This window comes from Bos javanicus, chromosome 7 (genome assembly GCF_032452875.1).
Source record: "Bos javanicus breed banteng chromosome 7, ARS-OSU_banteng_1.0, whole genome shotgun sequence".
Taxonomy (NCBI): Eukaryota; Metazoa; Chordata; class Mammalia; order Artiodactyla; family Bovidae; genus Bos; species Bos javanicus.
Window position 1 is genome coordinate 72,554,599 of NC_083874.1, and position 20,211 is coordinate 72,574,809.

Here is a 20,211-nt window from a genome sequence, read left to right on the forward strand (position 1 = left end):
AACTTTTCTTACATTCTTCAGGAAAGGTTATTTGTGAGTTTTGTTTCCACTGTAAGCGGCTTGTCATTTCACTGAATTCAATTCTATTTAACCTGATAGCTCAGAATTGTGTCTATTTTCAAACTTGCCATTTCCACACAGCTCATAAAAGAAGTAAAAGTGGCCGATAGACACATGGAAATACTTGATCTCACTAACCGCTGAAGACATGTAAAGTAAAATGTTTTTTTCATGAATAAGAAATTGGAAAATAAGATGAGCAAAAATTATAACAATGTTGGGGAAAGTTGGGAAAACAGATACTCTCATTTAGCACTGATAAGAAACACAATGTGATGAGATGTATAAAATTCTCAAGAGTCCATATAATTTGACTTAGCAATTCCCTTTAGAGAATAACACATAAGAGTAAGCATGAACTTGTCCAAGATCTTCCAAAGGCTGTGGTGTGACTAGTTAAGAAGCTCGTCACTACAGACAACTTTAGGGAAAGGCTGCATGGAAAGTGACCCTGGTGAAGCATTGAAAGAAATCAGTTCTGGGTGACCAAAAGCTGGAGCCCGGGCCCTTGATCATGCCACAGGGAGGCGGTGGTGGTGGTTTAGTCACTAAGTCATGTCTGACTCTTGCAACTCCATGGACTGTAGCCTGCCAGGCTCCTCTGTCCATGGGATTCTCCTGGCAAGAATGCTGGAGTGGGTTGCCATTTCCTTCTCCAGGGGATCTTCCTGACCCAGGAATCGAACTGATGTCTCCTACATTGCAGGCAGATTCTTTACTGGCTGAGTTGTGGGGGAAGCCCACAGGGAAGAGGGGCTTCCCAAGTCACAAGCATTGATGTGACAAATTCCGTCCTATTGGTTGCTACACTGTTGTTTTTGTTTAGTCCCTAAGTCGTGTCTGACTCTTTAAGACCCCATGGACTATAGCTTGCCAGGCTCCTCTGTCCATGGGATTTGCCAGTCAAGAATACTGGAGAGGGTTTCCATTTCCTTCTCCAGAGGATCTTCCCGACCCGGGGATTGAACCTGCATCTCCCAAGTTGACAGGTGGATTCTTTACTGCTGAGCCACTGGGGAAGCCCAGTTGCTATATTACACAGCTACAAAATATGAAATTCTGAGATTCAGTAGAGAAAGATGATAGATATATAACTAGTAATGCTCTCCCTCTAGACCACAGGTTTCTCAATGGCATGGAAAAGGACAGCAGCTGTTCACCTTTCAATTTATGATTCATAGCAGTTTACTGCCAAAGTCTATTGGTGTTGAGATTGATAACAGCATTAGTTAATATTATTTACCTGGGACAGAAATTCCACACTCACTTTCTGCAATCAACTCAGATTTTTTAAAAGGTAAAGATGGGATCAGTTCAGTTCAGTTGCTCAGTCGTGTCCGACTCTTTGTGAGCCCATAAATCGCAGCACACCAGGCCTCCCTGTCCATCACCAACTCCCGGAGTTCACTGAGACTCATGTCCATCGAGTCAGTGATGCCATCCAGCCATCTCATCCTCTGTTGTCCCCTTCTCCTCCTGCCCCCAATCCCTCCCAGCAGCAGAGTCTTTTCCAATGAATGAGTCAACTCTTCACATGAGGTGGTCAAAGTACTGGAGTTTCAGCTTTAGCATGATTCCTTCCAAAGAAATCCCAGGGCTGATCTCCTTCAGAATGGACTGGTTGGATCTCCTAGCAGTCCAAGGGACTCTCAAGAGTCTTCTCCAACACCACAGTTCAAAAGCATCAATTCTTTGGTGCTCAGCCTTCTTCACAGTCCAACACTCACATCCATACATGACCACAGGAAAAACCATAGCCTTGACTAGATGAACCTTTGTTGGCAAAGTAATGTCCCTGGTTTTGAATATGCTGTCGAGGTTGGTCATAACTTTCCTTCCAAGGAGTAAGCGTCTTTTAATTTCATGGCTGCAGGCACCATCTGCAGTGATTTTGGAGCCCCCAAAAATAAAGTCTGACACTGTTTCCACTGGTTCCCCATCTGTTTCCCATGAAGTGATGGGACCGGATACCATGATCTTCGTTTTCTGAATGTTGAGCTTTAAGCCAACTTTTTCACTCTCCACTTTCATTTTCATCAAGAGGCTTTTGAGTTCCTCTTCACTTTCTGCCATAAGGGTGGTGTCATCTGCATATCTGAGGTTATTGATATTTCTCCCAGCAATCTTGATTCCAGCTTGTGTTTCTTCCAGTCCAGTGTTTCTCATGATGTACTCTGCACATAAGTTAAATAAACAGGGTGACAATATACAGCCTTGACGTACTCCTTTTCCTATTTGGAACCAGTCTGTGGTTCCATGTCCAGTTCTAACTGTTGCTTCCTGACCTGCATACAAATTTCTCAAGAGGCAGATCAGGTGGTCTGGTATTCCCATCTCTTTCAGAATTTTCCACAGTTTATTGTGATCCACACAGTCAAAGTCTTTGGCATAGTCAATAAAGCAGAAATAGATGTCTTTCTGGAACTCTCTTGCTTTTTCGATGATCCAGCGGATGTTGACAATTTGATCTCTGGTTCCTCTGCCTTTTCTAAAAACTGCTTGAACATCAGGAAGTTCACAGTTCACATATTGCTGAAGCCTGGCTTGGAGAATAGTATTTTCTAACTGAGCTCTTTTTTGCTTTCACTTATTTATCAGCATTTGTTTTGGTTTCTGTTGAGTTAGCAAATAATTGGTCAACATTCTCTTAGTAATAAATTACATCTTGTATAATTTTACTATGAAGCTGAGCCAAAATGTTACTTCTCCAAACCAATCTTAATTCTTTTTTATTTATGGCATCTTTCACACTGCTTTATCTTTCTTTTTTGGTCTTTTTTTTAATCCTTTCCATTGTTTCCACAAACTTTTAACATATTGAACACAACATCACCGACTCGATGGACATGAGTTTGGGTGAACTCTGGGAATTGGTGATGGAAGGGAGGCCTGGCGTGCTGTGATTCATGGGGTCGCAAAGAGTCAGACAAGACAGCGACTGAACTGAACTGAACTGAATACAACTCTTACAAGAATACAGGTCTCATTGTATGAGGAGTAGTCATGTAGACATTGTTGACTCCCAGTAATCTTGCCCATCAGAAAGCCAGGCCTTTACTGTTTCACAATTTGAGCCATTATTTTAGCACCTCTGTTTTTTCTTAAATAAATGGAAGGCAAGCTAAAATCAGGCTGGACACCAGAGAGGCTAAAGGGGGCAAAAGAATCTCTCCTTATTATTTATATAAGCAGATGGATTCTCCTTTCTGGCTCCAGATAATGTAAGTTGGGCTTCTATTACTTGCACCTTGAAAAGACTTCAACAGAGATTATGAAAAGCTCTAAAAGAATGATTAAGAAAACAAGCTGTGAAAAGAATGCCTAAGTGTCACAAAGGCTGTGCTAATGAGGAGAAAAAAGATAACAGGAATATGATCTAGGCTGTTAAATGCCTATTTATGTGCTGAATATTCTATGGTAATTAAACATGTCATCCTCATAAAGAAAGTCCTGAGACTGATAAAGTTATTTAACACTCCTTATTCACAAATGAGGATAAGAAAGCAAAGAGTGGTTAGGAAATTTGCCCCAAAACTCGTATAACAGGGACAAGGGCTAGGTTTCAGTTCTACAACCAGTGATGTTAAGCCTTGACTTTTTAACTATGACATTTATTTCTACTGAAAATAGAAAACAATAACATTGATCTAGTATTTCCTCTTGCTTTTTAGCTGCTTATGCCTCCCTTTGCCACTGAAGCTGTGGTAATTCCATAGACCTCACCCATTCCATTTGAGTAGCCAAACTTTCTAACCTCTGTTTTTAATTTTTTTTTAATGGACACCTTGGATATTTTCAAGTATTTTTTGCCTTAAATAACATCATAAACATGCTCATTCAATGTTTCTGTACAAGATACTGGCTGGGTTCCTGCCTTGTGAAGGGCATGACACTAGGCACCGCAGATACACAGAGGACTAGCCCCTTTTCATGTTGCCCTGGTTACCACAGAGTTTAGTCTTCGGGATAAATGCCTTTCTATGAAAGAAAAATAATAGTGAAACTTATAAGAAATAGTCTTGTGAGACATGTTGATATACAGCTTCAGGAAAAATTGTTTTCATCCTAGTGTCTGGAAGTGAGAGGTTATGAACCATTAAGTGTCTATAATAGGGTGTTGAATCACCGGGTAAAGAGAAAAAAGTATTAGTTGCTCAAGTATCGGACTTTTTGCGACCCCATGGATTGTAGCTCACCAGGCTCCTCTGTCCATGGAATTATCCAGGAAAGAATACTGGAATGGGTAGCCATTCCCTTCTCCAGTATATCTTCCTAAACCAGGAATCAAACCTGGGTTTCCTACACTGCAGGCAGAGTCTTTACCATCTGAGCCACTAGGAAGCAAAAGTTGGCTATCAAATAAAGCCACTTCTTCTGGGAATGTCAGAGAAAAAGAAGCTGGGGTGGCATACGCAACTAAAAAGCAAGAGGAAATACTACGTCAATGTTATTGTTTTCTTAAAATGAGATAATGCGACATAGCAAACTTCCAAATCTCAGTGCCAACCATTTGTTTATTGCTTATGAGCCAATACAAATGAAGACAAGAAATAGGGAGACAGATCATGTCTAGATGGCATCATTTTACCACACGGAGAGAGTCACCTGTACCTCCACTTTCTAGAATCAGAAAGCTCCATGATAGTTTCAGTCTTTGCTTATCTGCTGAGTTCATTCTGCTGGGAAAGAGTGTTGATACCAGACCTATTTCTTTTGCTTCTCCTTTTTGGGTTCAGTGACTTTAGGAGCACCCCATTCTCATGGTAGATAGCAGGCCATGCTCTATCTGAAGGCTTTGGGAGAGGACCCTTCTTTTATTCCTAACTTCTAGTGGTCACTAGCAATTCTTGGCATTCCACCGCTTACAGTATTGTAACTTCAGCTTCTATCCATGTCTTAACATGACCATCTTCCTCTGAGTCTCAGTGTATACCCATGACTGATTCATGATGATGTATGGCAGAAACCAACACAATATTGTAAAGCAATTATCCTCCAATTAAAAATAAATAAATTATAAAAAAGAGATTAGTCATTGAATTAGGGCCCATCTTTACCCACTATGACATCATCTTAACTTAATTTCATTTCCAAACGTTGTCTTTTTCCACCTCCCAGACTTCATAGTCACTCAGGCCACTCTTTGTGCATGAAGTATACGCTCCTTTCTTTGCTAGTCATATCCTACTTCAAGGCCTAACTCAATACACTTGCAGCCTCCATTATATCCTAAATTTAGTGTGGACAGATTTGAAGACTTCCCAATGTACATTTTTTAATACTATTTGATATTTGATGGGTACTCAGAACAGTTTGTTGAATTTATTTTAATAGAGAAAAAATTGTTTAGTGATTGCTCTGGTGGAGAATATGCTAAGCTCAACTCTAGGCAAAGAATTTTACTCTGCCATAATGTGCAGGAAACTATGCCCTTCTCTAGGAAAGCAGATTAAAGGGAGATGGCATTGAAATAAAGAGCTTCTATTTAGAATTCTAATAAATGATGCTATTCAGTGTGATTTTCTGAGATATCTCTAATTGGAGGCATGCCTTATTCAGAAGTGATTAAAGGTGTCATTTAGGCAAAAAATCAAACTTCCCTTTTTGATCACATCTATAATTATAATGCATTAACAGAACAACTGTAAATACAGAAACCTCATGTGCTTTGACATCAAAATGTAGTTGTAAAAGCAATAAAAATGACTCAGCTGCCATGGAAGCTACAGTCATGTTAATTACCTTAGATATTCCATGTCATCAATCCAGGTCTTAGTGTGTTATAGAGAGAGTGTTTTGTATGGCTAATTTATGTTTTGGAAGGTGATTCAAAGTCCTTCTATTTTCATATCTGGACCAACTTCCAAAATTGCCATCATATGTCAGGGTGTGTCTGAGCTATGCTTAAAAACTTTTGCATCTAGGATAACTTGAATTATCCAGCAATCATTTCTTCAACTTTCCCCCTTCTCACTTTGTATGTGGTAAAACTGAGGTAACTTCCTTGACTGGGTGATAACCTGATGCTTAACTTCTGACAGGAAATAACTTTCTACTCATGTGCCTCCTGGTGTAAATCAATCTCCTTCAACAACGTCTTTTACCTTGGCTGTTGTGTTGTGCTTAGTTGCTCAGTTATGTCTGACTTTGCAACTCCATGGACTATACCCCGCCAGGCTCCTCTGTCCATGGGGATTCTCCAGACAAGATTGCTGGAGTGGGTTGCCATGCCCTCCTCCATGGGATCTTCCCAACCCAGGGATCAAACCCAGGTCTCTTGCATTGCAGGTGGATTCTTTACCATCTGACCCACCAGATCAGATCAGTCACTCAGTTGTGTCCGACTCTTTGCAACACCATGAATCGCAGCACGCCAGGCCTCCCTGTCCATCACCAACTCCTGGAGTTCACTCAGACTCACGTCCATAGAGTCAATGATGCCATCCAGCCGTCTCATCCTCTGTCGTCCCCTTCTCCTCCTGCCCCCAATCCCTCCCAGCATCAGTCTTTTCCAGTGAGTCAACTCTTTGCATGAGGTAGCCAAAGTACTGGAGTTTCAGCTTCAGCATCATTCCCTCCAAAGAAATCCCAGGGCTGATCTCCTTCAGAATGGACTGGTTGGGTCTCCTTGCAGTCCAAGGGACTCTCAAGAGTCTTCTCCAATACCACAGTTCAAAAGAATTCCTTTATCTTGGTGATCTTCAGCATGTAAGTGGTCAAAACCCAAGTCAAACTAGCATGGGGCTTTCTGATTCTAGAAAGTGGAGGCACAGGTGTCTCTGCGTGACATAATGATGCCATCTAGACATTATCTCAATCTTCCCATTTCTTGTCTTCACTTGTGTTGGCTTAATTCACAGGCAGACTCCTTGTCCTGGAAGGATGGCTGCTAGAAGTTGCCACACTTGCGTCCTATCCCGTCCTCAAATCTTGCTGAAATAAAGAGGATATCCTACCTGCTACACACAGAAGTCCATGATGGCAAAGCATTGATTGGACTGACGTGGTCACTCATTTGTCTCTCATGAATCACTGTGGACGGGAGGGATAAATAGAATAACTGTTCAGGTATTGATCAGGTGTCCACTCTGGTGTCTCCAGGACTGTGAGCCCTGGCAGACCACAAAGATTATGTGTGGAAGAGGGAGGAACCCAAGGTGGAGGTGGGGCAATGGAAGGAGTCTTCCAACTTTGGAAGAAAAATGAGCTTTGAACATTCGGAGTTGGAGATGTCCATCAGACACTCAATTACATTATATTAATGTCAAGAAAATGCCTGGAGTTTAGGGGGGTAGTATGTCTTGATATCTGGTAAAGTGAGCCCCTATGCTATTATTTTAATTTTTATAGTAATTATTTTTGTATTTTGATCTTTGTTATTAAAGATTTCCTTCTTTACTGAAAACAAACAAACAAAAAAACTTGACCTTGGTGGAGTTATAGGGCAGAGGATATTATGATGGCTAATTTTATGTGTCACCTTGGCTGGGCTATAATACTCAGATATATAATCAAGCATTATTTTGGATGTTTCTGAGAGGGTGAATTTTGGATGAGCTTTAAAACCGCTTGAAACCACTGACTTGGAGTAAAGCAGATTGCCCTAAGTAAATGAGTCTCATCCAATTAGTTTCAGGTCTGAATATAAATAAAAGATTGACATCCTTGAGTAAGAAGAAATTCTGCCAACAGATGGCCTGTGGACTTGAACTACAGTATCAGTTCTTCCCAATCTCTAGCCTGAAGGCCTTTCTATTTGAATTGCAACTTCAGCTCCTCCCTGAGTCTCCAGCCTGCTGGTCTACCCTGCAAACTTTGGATGTACCAGCCTCCATAATCACACGAGCAAATCCTTAAAACAAATTTCTTGTTCTCTATACAGACATTCTTTGGCTCTGTCTCTCTGGAAACCCCTGACTAACATAGCTGAGAAGGGGAGACTGGAGGCAAGAGGATTCACCAGGCTCTGCATATGCTGTGTAGAAAGCTCCCTGAGCACTTGATTTTCCCTGCACACTCCACACTATCTCAGAGAAGCCATCCTGAGTGCTCCAAGCCTGCTCCTGGCATGAGAGCCAGAGCCAGGAGCCAGCGTCCATATTATCTGCCAAAGCTGGGCCAGGGAAAGCTCTCTTCAAACTGGCAAGATCCCCCCTGCATTTTACTTTGAGATAAAGATTCTTAAACATTTAAAAGTTTTTATTTATTAATTTTATTGTCCTTTGTATGCATCCATAGTTTTATCTTATCCAGAGGGATTCTTGAAATGTTCAAATGAATTCCTGGCAAGTAGAATGAGAAGTAAGAATGAATAAATAAAGAGTTGGCAAGCCACTTCTGAAATGCTGCCAACCTCAAATGGATCTTTGATCCATACAAGGGTGTTCTGAAGCATGGAGAGAAAACTATGCATAAAAAGAATCACTCTATATACACGCATTAATATATGGTATTTGTTTTTCTCTGATGACCTAGAAAGGTGGGATGGAAGGTGTGGGAGGGAGGTTCAACAGGAAGGGATATATGTACACATATTGCTGATTCATTTTGTTGTACAGCAGAAACTAACATACCATTATAAAGCAATTATACTCCAATAAAAATAAATGCGAAAAAAAAAATCCTTCCATTTTTTGGTCAGACTCGGTCCAGTCAGAGAATGAGAAACATGAATTCTCCCCTTGCCTACACCTGTATCATTGTTTGAAGAACCCTGATACTTCCCTGGCATGGATCTCACGTAAGTTCAGGAGCATTTATTAACCTGCACACTTGCACATTCAGAACCTCCTTCAATCTCTTGGGAAACTTCAGGCTACTGGCCAGGCTTCCTCATGTCCAGCTAACCAGCTGACAAGAGAGATGGGCTTCTTCTCTCTGTATTGTCTTAGCTACAGTGAAAGGTACAACTTTTACTGCTGAGATTTAAATAACAACACCAAAAGTTTCCACATTATAAAGTATTGCTTTTGTAATTTATAATTTTAGAAAAGGAAGACAGAGAAAAAGGAATGGTGTTTAGAGAACAAGAGAAAGAGTAGATTTTCAAAATCCTTTGAGAGATGTGTTTAAGTTACTTGTTTGATTTATTTCAACAACTCTCTGCTTTCACCCAAATAAATTAAGGGAAACATCAAAATGTCTAGAAATTGGCATTCTGTTTTTAGAATAACATTTTAGAAATGTAAAACTATAAACATAAAATGGAAACTCAGGAGTAAACACTTCTCTCTTTTTAATCCCCTAAAGATGTTGGCCTTGTTTCTAACTTTACTCTCAAAGATGCTGTATATCCAAAAGCTAAATTGCGGCTGGGAATATACAGGGTAGCAGCAGAAAAAAGGCATTAAGGGCATGGGATTTGGGGCTGACCAGCTCTGGGACGCAATACCCATCTTTGCCATTTTATGTCCTCTGCAACATAGATGTGGTGGTAGTTCACACCTCACACAGTTGTTCAGAGAATTAAATTCATATGGATTTCGAGGAGGGGAGCATGTGTCAGGTCCTGAAAACATTTCTCAAGTTCTTTTTCCCTTCCTCTCTTTATTTCATCTTGTCCTCTTCCCCTTCTTCCTCTTTCTCTCCTTGCCCAGGACACAAACGGCGGGGTCAGGTTTCCCTGCACAGTATGGGAATCATGGATTAATGATTTTCCTTGCACAGTATGGGAATTACCATGGATTAGTGATTTTCAAACTGTTTTGTTTCTCAGCTATATACATTTTGTTACTCTGATTAGGATGAAATTTCATTTATAATTTCTTTCTCCTATCATTGCTGCTTCACCTCCAATATTTCTGGATAATTTTTAAATTAGTTTTTCACTTTCAGGTTTACTCACTAAATCCCAGTCTACGCAGGGTCCTAGGGGAGGTGGAAATGTTTGGGTCACTTCCACAACCCATTGAATTTGTGCTGTGCTTCATCCCTGGAGCTGACGTAGTAGAGAATCTTAGAGCTCATGACCACCCCACCTCTACCCTGTCAGTGACAAAGTGCCCAGAGCCTTACCCTTCCTTCACTTTTCTCCCTCTGTTGTTTTCCCAGCAGTTCCTTGCCCCTTCACCATTATCTGTTCCTCTCTCAAATCTTTGTCGAGCAGCTTTGCCTTATTCTCAGTCAGGTCCACTTACTTGCTGAGCGGGTTCAGGAGGTGTTAGGGGAGGGTGAGGGGCTTCTGCTCCACAGGTAGGAGAGAATCAAAGGCCCGCTGAGTGAGTGATCTAAAAGCCAACCAGACTGTTCATGCTGTGAAAGCTTCTGCTGAGCTTTCTGAACCTGTTTCTACTAATAGAAGTTTCTCTATTTTTTGTTCTGGGAGAATACAAAAGTACCTTACTTTCTTACATGTGCTTCCCTGGTGGCTCAGATAGTAAAGAATCTGCTTACAAGGCAGCAAGACCCTGGTTTGATCTCTGGGTCTGGAAGATCCCCTGGAGAAGGGAATGACAACCCACCCAAATATTCTTGCCTGGAGAATCCCATGAACAGTCCATGGGGTCACAAAGAGCTGGGCATGATTGAGTGACTAACACTTCATTTTCTTTTGCGCTCCAGGAAAGGGAAGCAAATTGATCTTGTTAGTATTCTAATGCACAGAAGCTGTTCAATCTACACACTCTCATGGAGCCTGTCATATGTTCCTTCCTCAACGGCTACAGAACATCAGCATGGAGATTTTGTTCCAAGAAAGATGGAAGCTTGTGTGTCTCTCTGGCTGTACTGTGCTGCTAAGTCACTTCAGTCGTGTCCGACTCTGTGCGACCCCAGAGATGGCAGCCCACCAGGCTCCCCCGTCCCTGGGATTCTCCAGGCAAGAACACTGGGGTGGGTTGCCATTTCCTTCTCCAATGCAGGAAAGTGAAAAGTGAAAGTGAGTTCACTTAGTCGTGTCTGACTCTTTGCGACCCCATGGACTGCAGCCTACCAGGCTCCCCCATCCATGGGATTTTCCAGGCAACAGTACTGGAGTGGGGTGCCAATGTACTTGCCCATCAAGTACAAGGTTCAGTGCTGTGGGAGTTTCTTCCATTCTCAGATTAATCTGGCATTATTGGGCTTGCAGTTCTTCAAGATGACTTCCAGATGGGGTTCAATAGTGACTGCCTCTTCAGATAGAGCTTGTTCCTCATCAGTTACCCATGGTCCCCACTGCTCTCTGTGGTATTACACCAGGCCTATATTATTTGCCTACAATTCCATTAAGGCTTGTGTACACATTTGAGTTTCCAAGACATAAGATATACTGTAAGATATGATACACCATAAGATATAAGATATAGCATAAGATATAAGATGTATCAATCCTTTACCTAAAATTTGCATTTCATTAGCCCTTTAACTTTCAGAACTTTCAATTATTCCCCACCCGTCTTTGGACATCTACTACTAGAAACAATATATTACTGCTCCAATATCAAATTCATCGTACTATATTTCATAGTACTTTCCGATGTGGAGCGACCAAGGACCCACTAGGTCCCAGATGAGATTGTAGTGATGAGCCTAATTTCTTAGATGAAGCTGTAGAGGAAAATCCACATTTCTTTTCTTCCACCATGTTGCAGCCTGTTTGATTCTTTCACTGGTCAAAGACTTTGCCACTCTAGAGGCCCGCCTGGGGCAGCGCCAGGGGCTGGCCTTCTAAGCCTCACTGTGCCATCTGCCCTGAGGTCTGCCATTTCCCCAGGTCACCACCGCTGAACGTGTGCAGGTCTCTGTGTCCATGAAACATGCTGCTTTTCTCCTGCCCAGACTCAAAGAAGGCATCCCTCCCTTTCTCCTTACCCTGAAAGACACTCATGTTCCTCAGTATTTGTGGGGTGCTAAGCATCATCTCTGAGTCTCTTCCAGCAGTGTTTCCATTCTATCCAATACAAATCTCTGAAATGGAAAGATAAATATGTAGATAAATAGTAATAATCTAGCTGGCTACCTGAAAGAAAAAGATCAGGGCAGGCACAAATGAAGACATTGGTTAGAAGACCTGCCAAAGAAACCTAGTCATCTGGGGCTTGTCTGGAAGTTGTCATCCCACGACCACTCCTTGTTCTAGTTCATGTAGAGGGATGATGCTGTAGAGGGTAATATAGGAGAAGGCTGCATATTTGGCTAATGTTTTTATACAGAGACTTGAAAAGATACGAATGTGTTTGGGGCTATCCGCTTTAGGAAATCAAGACTGGTGGATTGATTGTGTCTCATGATATCCCTGAAAATTGTTCTCACTAAACTGGTATTATTCTGGGAGGTGGATCTCATGGTTTAGAGAAATACTCTGCATGGGAAATGTCATAATATTTCATAATTTTATAAAAGACTTCTTATGGATTTTCATTTCAACTATAAAATAGCTCTGTGAAGGAGGTACAATTAAATCTTCACTTCAGATAAGAACACTGAGAGTAAGATGGATTAAATAGCTGTACAATCACACATGTAATATGATTGTGACAAGTTATAGTGCAAACTCAAGACTGCCCTACAGCCAATCCCAAGTGTCCAAATTTTTCACTGCTTTTTGCAAAAGCTATACTTCTACAATAGAACTCATATTGATAGTTCAAAAAATTTCTGAACTCAATGAGACCACTTATACACACATCTTTTTAAGTTTTATTTATACTTCTTAGTTCAAGAATTACACACTAGTCAACATTATTATATATTTACATGCTGAAACTGGCTGTAATAAGTTTAAATTCAAGAAAATAATTCTTATGTGCTACTCATTTATAATCCTCATTTGTTACTATCTCATGTATCCCAGAGATTGTAGTAGTCCTGTTTTTAGAAAGACATGAAAATAGATGCAATGATATCCACTTGTATTTTGCATTTTCTAGCCATTGGAAAATGTGCATTATGTGCATATTAAGAAAGGCTACAAGGTAATTAGTAAGGCTGAAAATCACTACATTGTGAAGAAACTAGAATATCACTTGTTAGAAAAGGACAATTCAGAACTGTGCAGGGACAATATTTAAAATGGAACTATTTAAACACCCATGCAAATAAAAACTTTAAAATGTCATGGAATTTAAATTATTTTCAACACTTTGAATTAATACACTTAAAATGACCATTGAACAGAAATTATTGAAATAAAAAGAGAAAGATACAAGCTGATGGAACTGTCAACTTGCTTCAGATGGTGCCAGGACACAGATATGGGCATCAGAATAATGACACGTGACAAGAGAGAGAGATTTGGCTTTCAAGTTAAAAAAAACACAAGTTTTTGTTTTTGTTCATTTTGGATCACATTTAACTTTATCACAAAACAAATTCTCAAAGCAAATTAAAATCTGATATTAGCATTTTGCACACATCTATATATCTACAGAAATGTTTTACTTCAACTTTCAAATTACTAATAGATGTTTAATATTTTTTTCCCTTAAATTATTTCCTTAGGGCAGTATCTTAATTAGCATTCTGTTGGGTCCTTACTACTTTTTTTACAATGTCCCTGGTATATTTGGAAAATATTTTTTAAACCTTTGGTGTGAAGCAGTGTCTTTTTTTCTCCTATTTTCCCTCACTTTTCCATTTTTCTTTCTTTTTTTAAAATAATTATGGAGTCTTTGGTTAAAAGGAAAAATGCTATCTAACGACAAATGCTATTATTAAAAAAAAAGTCTTCTCTATGTGCTATTGTGTAACATATATCTGGAGCAGGTATATAATAAGCATTTGTTTTTCCTGTAGTGCCATCAATATAAACTTTTAGTCTTTGAAAATTGAGATTTAAGTTATGAACTTTGGTTTCTTAAACTCTTATGTATAAAAAGATCTATCAAGTAATCAATGATCATTTCTGCTTTTCCCATTTCTAAGTTGCCATTTCTAAGGCTATCTCTTGGTTGTTATAAACACTACAGTGTTTCCCATAGATGGGGTATGAGTGGGAGTGGCAAGAAAAAGTGTGTGTGTGTGTGTGTGTGAGAGAGAGAGCGAATTAAAACCCTTCTGTCTGGGATCCCAAAGCATTTATGCAAAAGAGTGTTTTAATTTCTCTGCTGGGGCTGCAGTAACTATTTTTACTTAGTAAAAATTAAATAAAAACTAAAAAAGAAAAAAAACTAAACAATGATTTGTATCTATTGACTATTCATTTACAGCATGTTTAATTATTTACATAATAACACAGCAACTTAAGCCATAAACAGAATTTGCACATTGCCTTACCATAAAATACAAATTAGAAGTTAAAAATATTTAAGAAATCTGTTTTAATATTTACACACGCTCAGTGAAAGTTATGGTTGCTCACATTACATGGACTCTGTACATTTAGCAAAATGGCATGATTGCTACAGTTGAGAGTATCTGCCCTAACCAACATGGTGGGGTTTAGTTATTTTTTTTCCTCCTCTTGGGAGGAATATATATATATATATATTTTTTTATCATTTTCTGTTTTCTTAAGACATTTTTGCTTTTAAATCACCATTGAACAATGCTAGTTGTTTCCTTGAAAAAGAGAATAAGTAGACAAGCAATGTGAGAACTAGTTGATTTCCATGTTCTGAGGTACAGTACTATTAGAGTGTCAAACTGTGCAGTGGTTCATAAGAACTGTAGGCATTGATTCGCTGATAGAGAAATGCTCAGTACCCTGTATTACTTGTTTCAATATGTTGATTTGTCGGCTGCCGAATTAAAAATATTCATACATTGGTTTAATGAAGGAAATAAAACATATTAGCTTATTCCTTTTGTTTTCCAACATATGAATGCATATATATGTATGTATGTTTATATGGATCTATATATACACATATATACATGTAAATATGTGGTAAGACCTGTTTGTTGGCTGTTTTTGTATGAATTCAATCATAAAATTGGAACACAGTTACCTATAGAAAATGGAAATTGTCTTAGTAGACAATTTAATGCAGGTCTTGCTTAAAACAAACGTGATTCATTTCTCCATTATGCATCCCCACTGAACTTTCTCTATGCGTTGTGCTTTTGTAAGCTGACAGATTTTTTTTGTGTTCCTAATACTAGAATGTAAAGTCTTTTGGTTCCTAAACCATTTTTTATTATTACTATTTTTCACTTAGCACTGCTTTTGAAGAAATGAGGAAAGGTCTAGATGGCACTGCTTACGTCTTTTTCCCTGTTATTAAATTGCAGTAGAAAGAATTGTAACATTCCTTATGCAAACACATGATTATGTTGCATGAGTTTTCAATTCTGAAAATGCATTTCATACCTACTAGCAGTCATGTACAGTATATATATATACAGATTGAGATCAAAGATTTCATTGAGAGTGTGCCTTTTAGAGTCAGAATTTACCTATGAATTTCACAGAGATGAAAAACACCTTAATTGCTGGCTATCTGGCTACTTCATAAACAAAAGAAAAACTATACATATATGTATAAGCTGATAGTAATCCTATATAAGAATTGCTAAAACATACTTTTGTGGTCCTGGATGCCAAGCTGACTGGTCTCTTTTGAAGACTTAAAGATCTAGCTCCCCTCCCTTCCCCTTCCCCAATCTGGTAACTAAAATTCAGTTCAACTACAAAACAAACAATTGTTTAAGAATAAATTCTATATCTACTGTTATCTCTGGGTGGGATGAGTCAGGTTTTTCTACCTATATGGTTACTAAATGCCAATCAATGGATTTTACTCTAGGGTTTCTATTCCACTGTCCCATCTTTTTCCTTTCCTCAAGATTTTTCCTAACACTGCGGTCAGAAATGAATCCCTGGTCATATGCTTTTGAAGCTCATGCAGCTAAGTTGCTTCTTCTGTCCACTTTGATCTAGATTTCTCTGTTGACTTTCCTGGACATCAAAATTTTGTTGGAACCATATAACAATATCAAGGATTTTTATGGCTTTTACGGTAATTGCGGATAAGAACCACTTCTAGGCTGGAGCTCCGAGTTGTCTCTAGAAAAACCTTTCCAGAATGGCATTTTGGAGTTGTGAACCTGAGTTATCAATATGCTCCTTCTTGATATATGCTACTCAAACTTTAACCCCTAGTGACAAGGGGCAGGCACTTTTATTAGTGTGATGTCTCAAAATGACTGCCCAGGGGAAAGTATGTCCCTGGAGAAACTCGAGGAATCTCTGCTCTGAGCCCATGGGCAACGCATCGGTTGGATTCTGCCCAAAGATCATACTCAGAGGTGTTCAGGTGTATAAACAAAAATATAAGGGCCAGAGCTCCCTATGCTGGTGGAAAAAAAAAACAAAACAAAAAACCATCCTATCTGGGGGACAACTTCAGAAGGATGCTAAACTTTTTTTTTTTTTCCCTCTGACAGTGAAGAATAGAAGGGCAGCAGGACTCCATCATATTCTAAGCTGCTGAATCATCAGGGAAAGAAAACATACATTTATCCACAGGCGGATACTGGCCTTAGCTGCTACGCACAATTAGGGATGTTACTCTAAAAAGAAATGCTGTTTTTTTAAATAGAAATAGCAAAGTCATCCTCTAAGAAAAGTTTCAATCAAATCTAACTTTAAGGAAAAATGAGGAATTCACTATTTCTTCTGAGAAAGGCAAAATATGAACTTCACATTGATAGAAATAAAATATCTGAGCTTATTCTTTTCTCTTTGTCCAACATATGAATGCATATATCCAATTAGTATAGAAAGAAGCACAATGACATAATTTAAAAATTGAATAAAAGTAATATATCATGCCTGCCTGATTATCAGCTATATATTTTTCTGCAGTATCAACTGAGGCTCATAACATTCACCATGTACTATGGCTTTGTTGTTCTTGTTTTCCATGACTTCCTATTTGATTAGGCAGACTGCAACATATACAACGAAAGCACCCTAAAAAAATCAAACTCTCCAAATCAACAACTAAACCTATTTGTGCACATAATCTCTTGAGTATTGTTTGCCATGAAAGACAAAGGTGAACTTCATTGTACATAAAGAAATACAGTTCTCTTAAAATCTCTCCAAAGACTTACTCTGTCTGTCTCTTAAGAATATAATCAGAATTTCAGAAACAAGAAAAGTTGGAAAAGACCATTAAGCCCACTAAAGAAATGAACAAATCCTTCTTTTGAAATACCCTATTAAATTCAGAAGTAAACTGCAGGAAAATGTTGTAGAGTCAGAGAAAAGCATCTTGTCTGCTAGCTCTGTCTGTGCTTTATATTCATATATTGGGATCACTCCCAGTGTAACCTAAGATGCTTCTAATTCTGCTGACATTTCTGTTTAGGGGTTGTCTTTTGATCAGGTACACTATAAAAACTTCTTCAGGTATGCTGTCAAAAGCTTGTGAGTATGGAGGGAAAGAAATCTCTTTCACTCTACCTTCTGCCACTGAACACAGAATGTGTGGACCACATGCTTGTAACGGGCGAAGGGTCATGCTGCTTGCGTGCTTTAATTTTGTTACAACCGTTGTCTCTGAATTTTCCACTCCGTTCTGGGATATTAACTCTTATTTTTAACTGCCTCAGAAATAGCATTATAGAAAAATTTCTTTTGGCCACCAGGCATGATAATGTTTAGAAGTCTCCCCGTCTCTAAACATCAAAATGGAAGACGTCAGCGTTGATTCCCAAGCTCAAGCAAACATGGCCTGGCCAAATTGGTTTCCTGAGTCTCTGTCTTGACTCTCCCTATCTTGTTTGAACTACATAAGAACCTTCTAGAATCCGGTGGGAATTAACTTCCTATGGCACCATCATCACCTCAATAAGACAGGCAGATATTGTCTTCAGTAAGGATGTTTGCATGGCATGGAAGATCGCATGACAACCTTAGGAATGAAAATGGGGAGTATCTGGATATGACCACATCTCAGCAAGATGACTGATGACACTGCTGAGCCTTCTGGAATACCATCTAAATTATTCCCCTCCGTATAGGCTGTGTACTAAGCAGATAAGGTGGAACACAGATTCAGTCTTGCCAGCATGTGTACAAATCACTTGCATTTTAACTGGAAAACCCCGAGGACCTTAGCATTTTCATGACTTAGCAGAAGCAACCCAAATGGTATGAATTGGACCACAGGATAGGCCAGCAACTAAGGTATTTTAGCATCACTTTTGTCCTGGATTGATGTGTTTTCCAAGTTCTATGTCAGGCTGTACATCTGGTTTGAGGAGGAATCTAGTCCTTGCTTCCCATGGGAAGCAATGTTTTAGTTCACATAATAAAGCCAGTAGACGATGTTGAAGAAGGAGAAAACCACTGGGAAGAATATGCGGGACCACCGATCTATGGCATTCACATCAGTCAAGTCGGGAATGGTGATTTTCAGCTGGGAAGCGCGTCTCCGCAGGCGGCTTTTCTTCTGTGCCACGTGCCGTTCCAGGGCATTTCGGCCAAAACTATGCCTGGGCAACCCGGCTTTCCGATACTGGATGCTGGAGGCATCATAGGCCAGCATTGTGCTCCTTGGGTCTCCAAGTCCCATCACAGCCTCGGAGGTGGCCATTTCATTTTTTATCTCAAGAGTGCTCAGTAAGATGTTCTCATGGGGGTCCATCTGCAAGGGGGAAGAAACAAACGAGACTTTCAAAACAGAAAGCCTTTACTGGTGAGTTTTACACAAGGTGCTATGATTTGTAGTTTGGATATTCGTGATTAAGAGAACTGGCTTTGTGTCCACATGCTCTCAATTTGAACTGTGGTTCTGCCACTATAAACTGAGTTTCAGTTTCTTCATCTACTAAATGGTATAATAATCCCCTCCAAGAGGATGGCTGTAATGATGTAATGGTATAATAGATTGTTGCTAGAACCATTTTCATGATTTCCACATAGAGCATGCAGAGAAATGGAAAGCATGACCTCCCCCTTTAAATAATTTACAGTCTTGATTAAAAATACCTAAAAAATCTAAACTGAACTAGGGCTGAAATAGTATTAGGGGATGAATTACTAAATTGTGCTCACAATAGAAGCCTAATTCCAGATGAATTCATGATAAAACCAGAACTAAAAGTAGTAGGTAACACATATAAAGCACTTGATATATATGCCAGAAACATTTTTATGTAACTTCATTTAACTGATGCTTCTTAACGCCCACACAGTTACAAGGTGTCACCTTAAATTTTCAGTGTCAATATAAATAGGTGTAAGGAAGAATTTTGAACAACAAAAATGCAGGAAACACATGACTTGCCAAAATGCAAGAGAATTCAAAACAACGAGGAACTTGAAAATAATAGTTGAACAGACTACGGGTGGTGTGGGTGGTCAAAGGGTGAGTGGGGTGACTTGCCAGGGAAGAGAAGCGGACAGGAATTAAGAGTTAGACACGAATTCTCTGTACTGAGCTGAATTCTGGGCCCAGGGAGTAGAATTAAGGTGGCTGTGCTGACAGGGTGATTCTTTTTTCTCTTGGATTATTTCTTCTTAGCAAGTCTAAAAGTAAAGGATGAATACTGAGATCATGATTCTCCAAAACTAGATGATTATGTAATGCTTTTTGTTCTGTTGAAATGGGAAAATTTGTGTATCATATTTTTAAGAGGCCTCCATTGCTACATAGATAATAAAACCTAACCACAACAAGCTATTATTAATAATACAGTATATTTATTTTAGTAAAGACTTAAAATATATCTACTGCCAATATTTTTTATAATCAATTTTTGTATATTTTATTTTGTTTCCAGTTTTATTGAGAAATAATTGATACATATCATTGTAAAATTTTAAGGTGCACAGCATGATAGTTCAATTTATATATATTATGAAATTACTACCACAATAGGTTAAGCTAACATCCATCTTTTCATATAAATATGATACAAAAAGAAAAAAAGAAAAAAACAAGGAAAGAAAATTGTGGTGAGAACTCAAGAAATAAACGCTGATTGAATGAAATTCATTTTATGACACTTAAAACTCAATGTGTTCCTGTATCATCAATAAGATGATTCAATCTACAACACCATTGTGAAGATGGGAACTGCGTGGGACTATACGTCTTGAGTCCCTTTCCTGCTCTAAGGCTTCCACCTCTATTTATAGAGGTCTCTTGCTAGAGCAGCAGGCTCAAGCACCTGAGATATGGAAACATTTCCCATGGTACCCGGGACCACTTATATGACAGATGTCCCATTTTTATGCATGAGAAGGGAATTTAGTGAGCAGTGCCTAGTAGCTTATTG

The 20,211-nt window shown here is 39.1% G+C and overlaps 1 protein-coding gene across 2 annotated transcripts in view; it reads right to left on the reverse strand.

Annotated features, from left to right (window-relative positions):
• Window positions 1-12,655: 12,655 nt before the first annotated feature.
• The window catches only part of GABRB2 (gamma-aminobutyric acid type A receptor subunit beta2), a 288,802-nt gene continuing 281,246 nt past the window's right edge, over window positions 12,656-20,211 (reverse strand). For both annotated transcript variants that reach the window (XM_061424253.1, XM_061424252.1), the window contains one exon: window positions 12,656-18,575. In XM_061424253.1, the coding sequence (XP_061280237.1) occupies window positions 18,228-18,575 (348 nt within the window). In that variant the 3' untranslated portion in view covers window positions 12,656-18,227. The remainder of the gene's footprint in view (window positions 18,576-20,211) is intronic.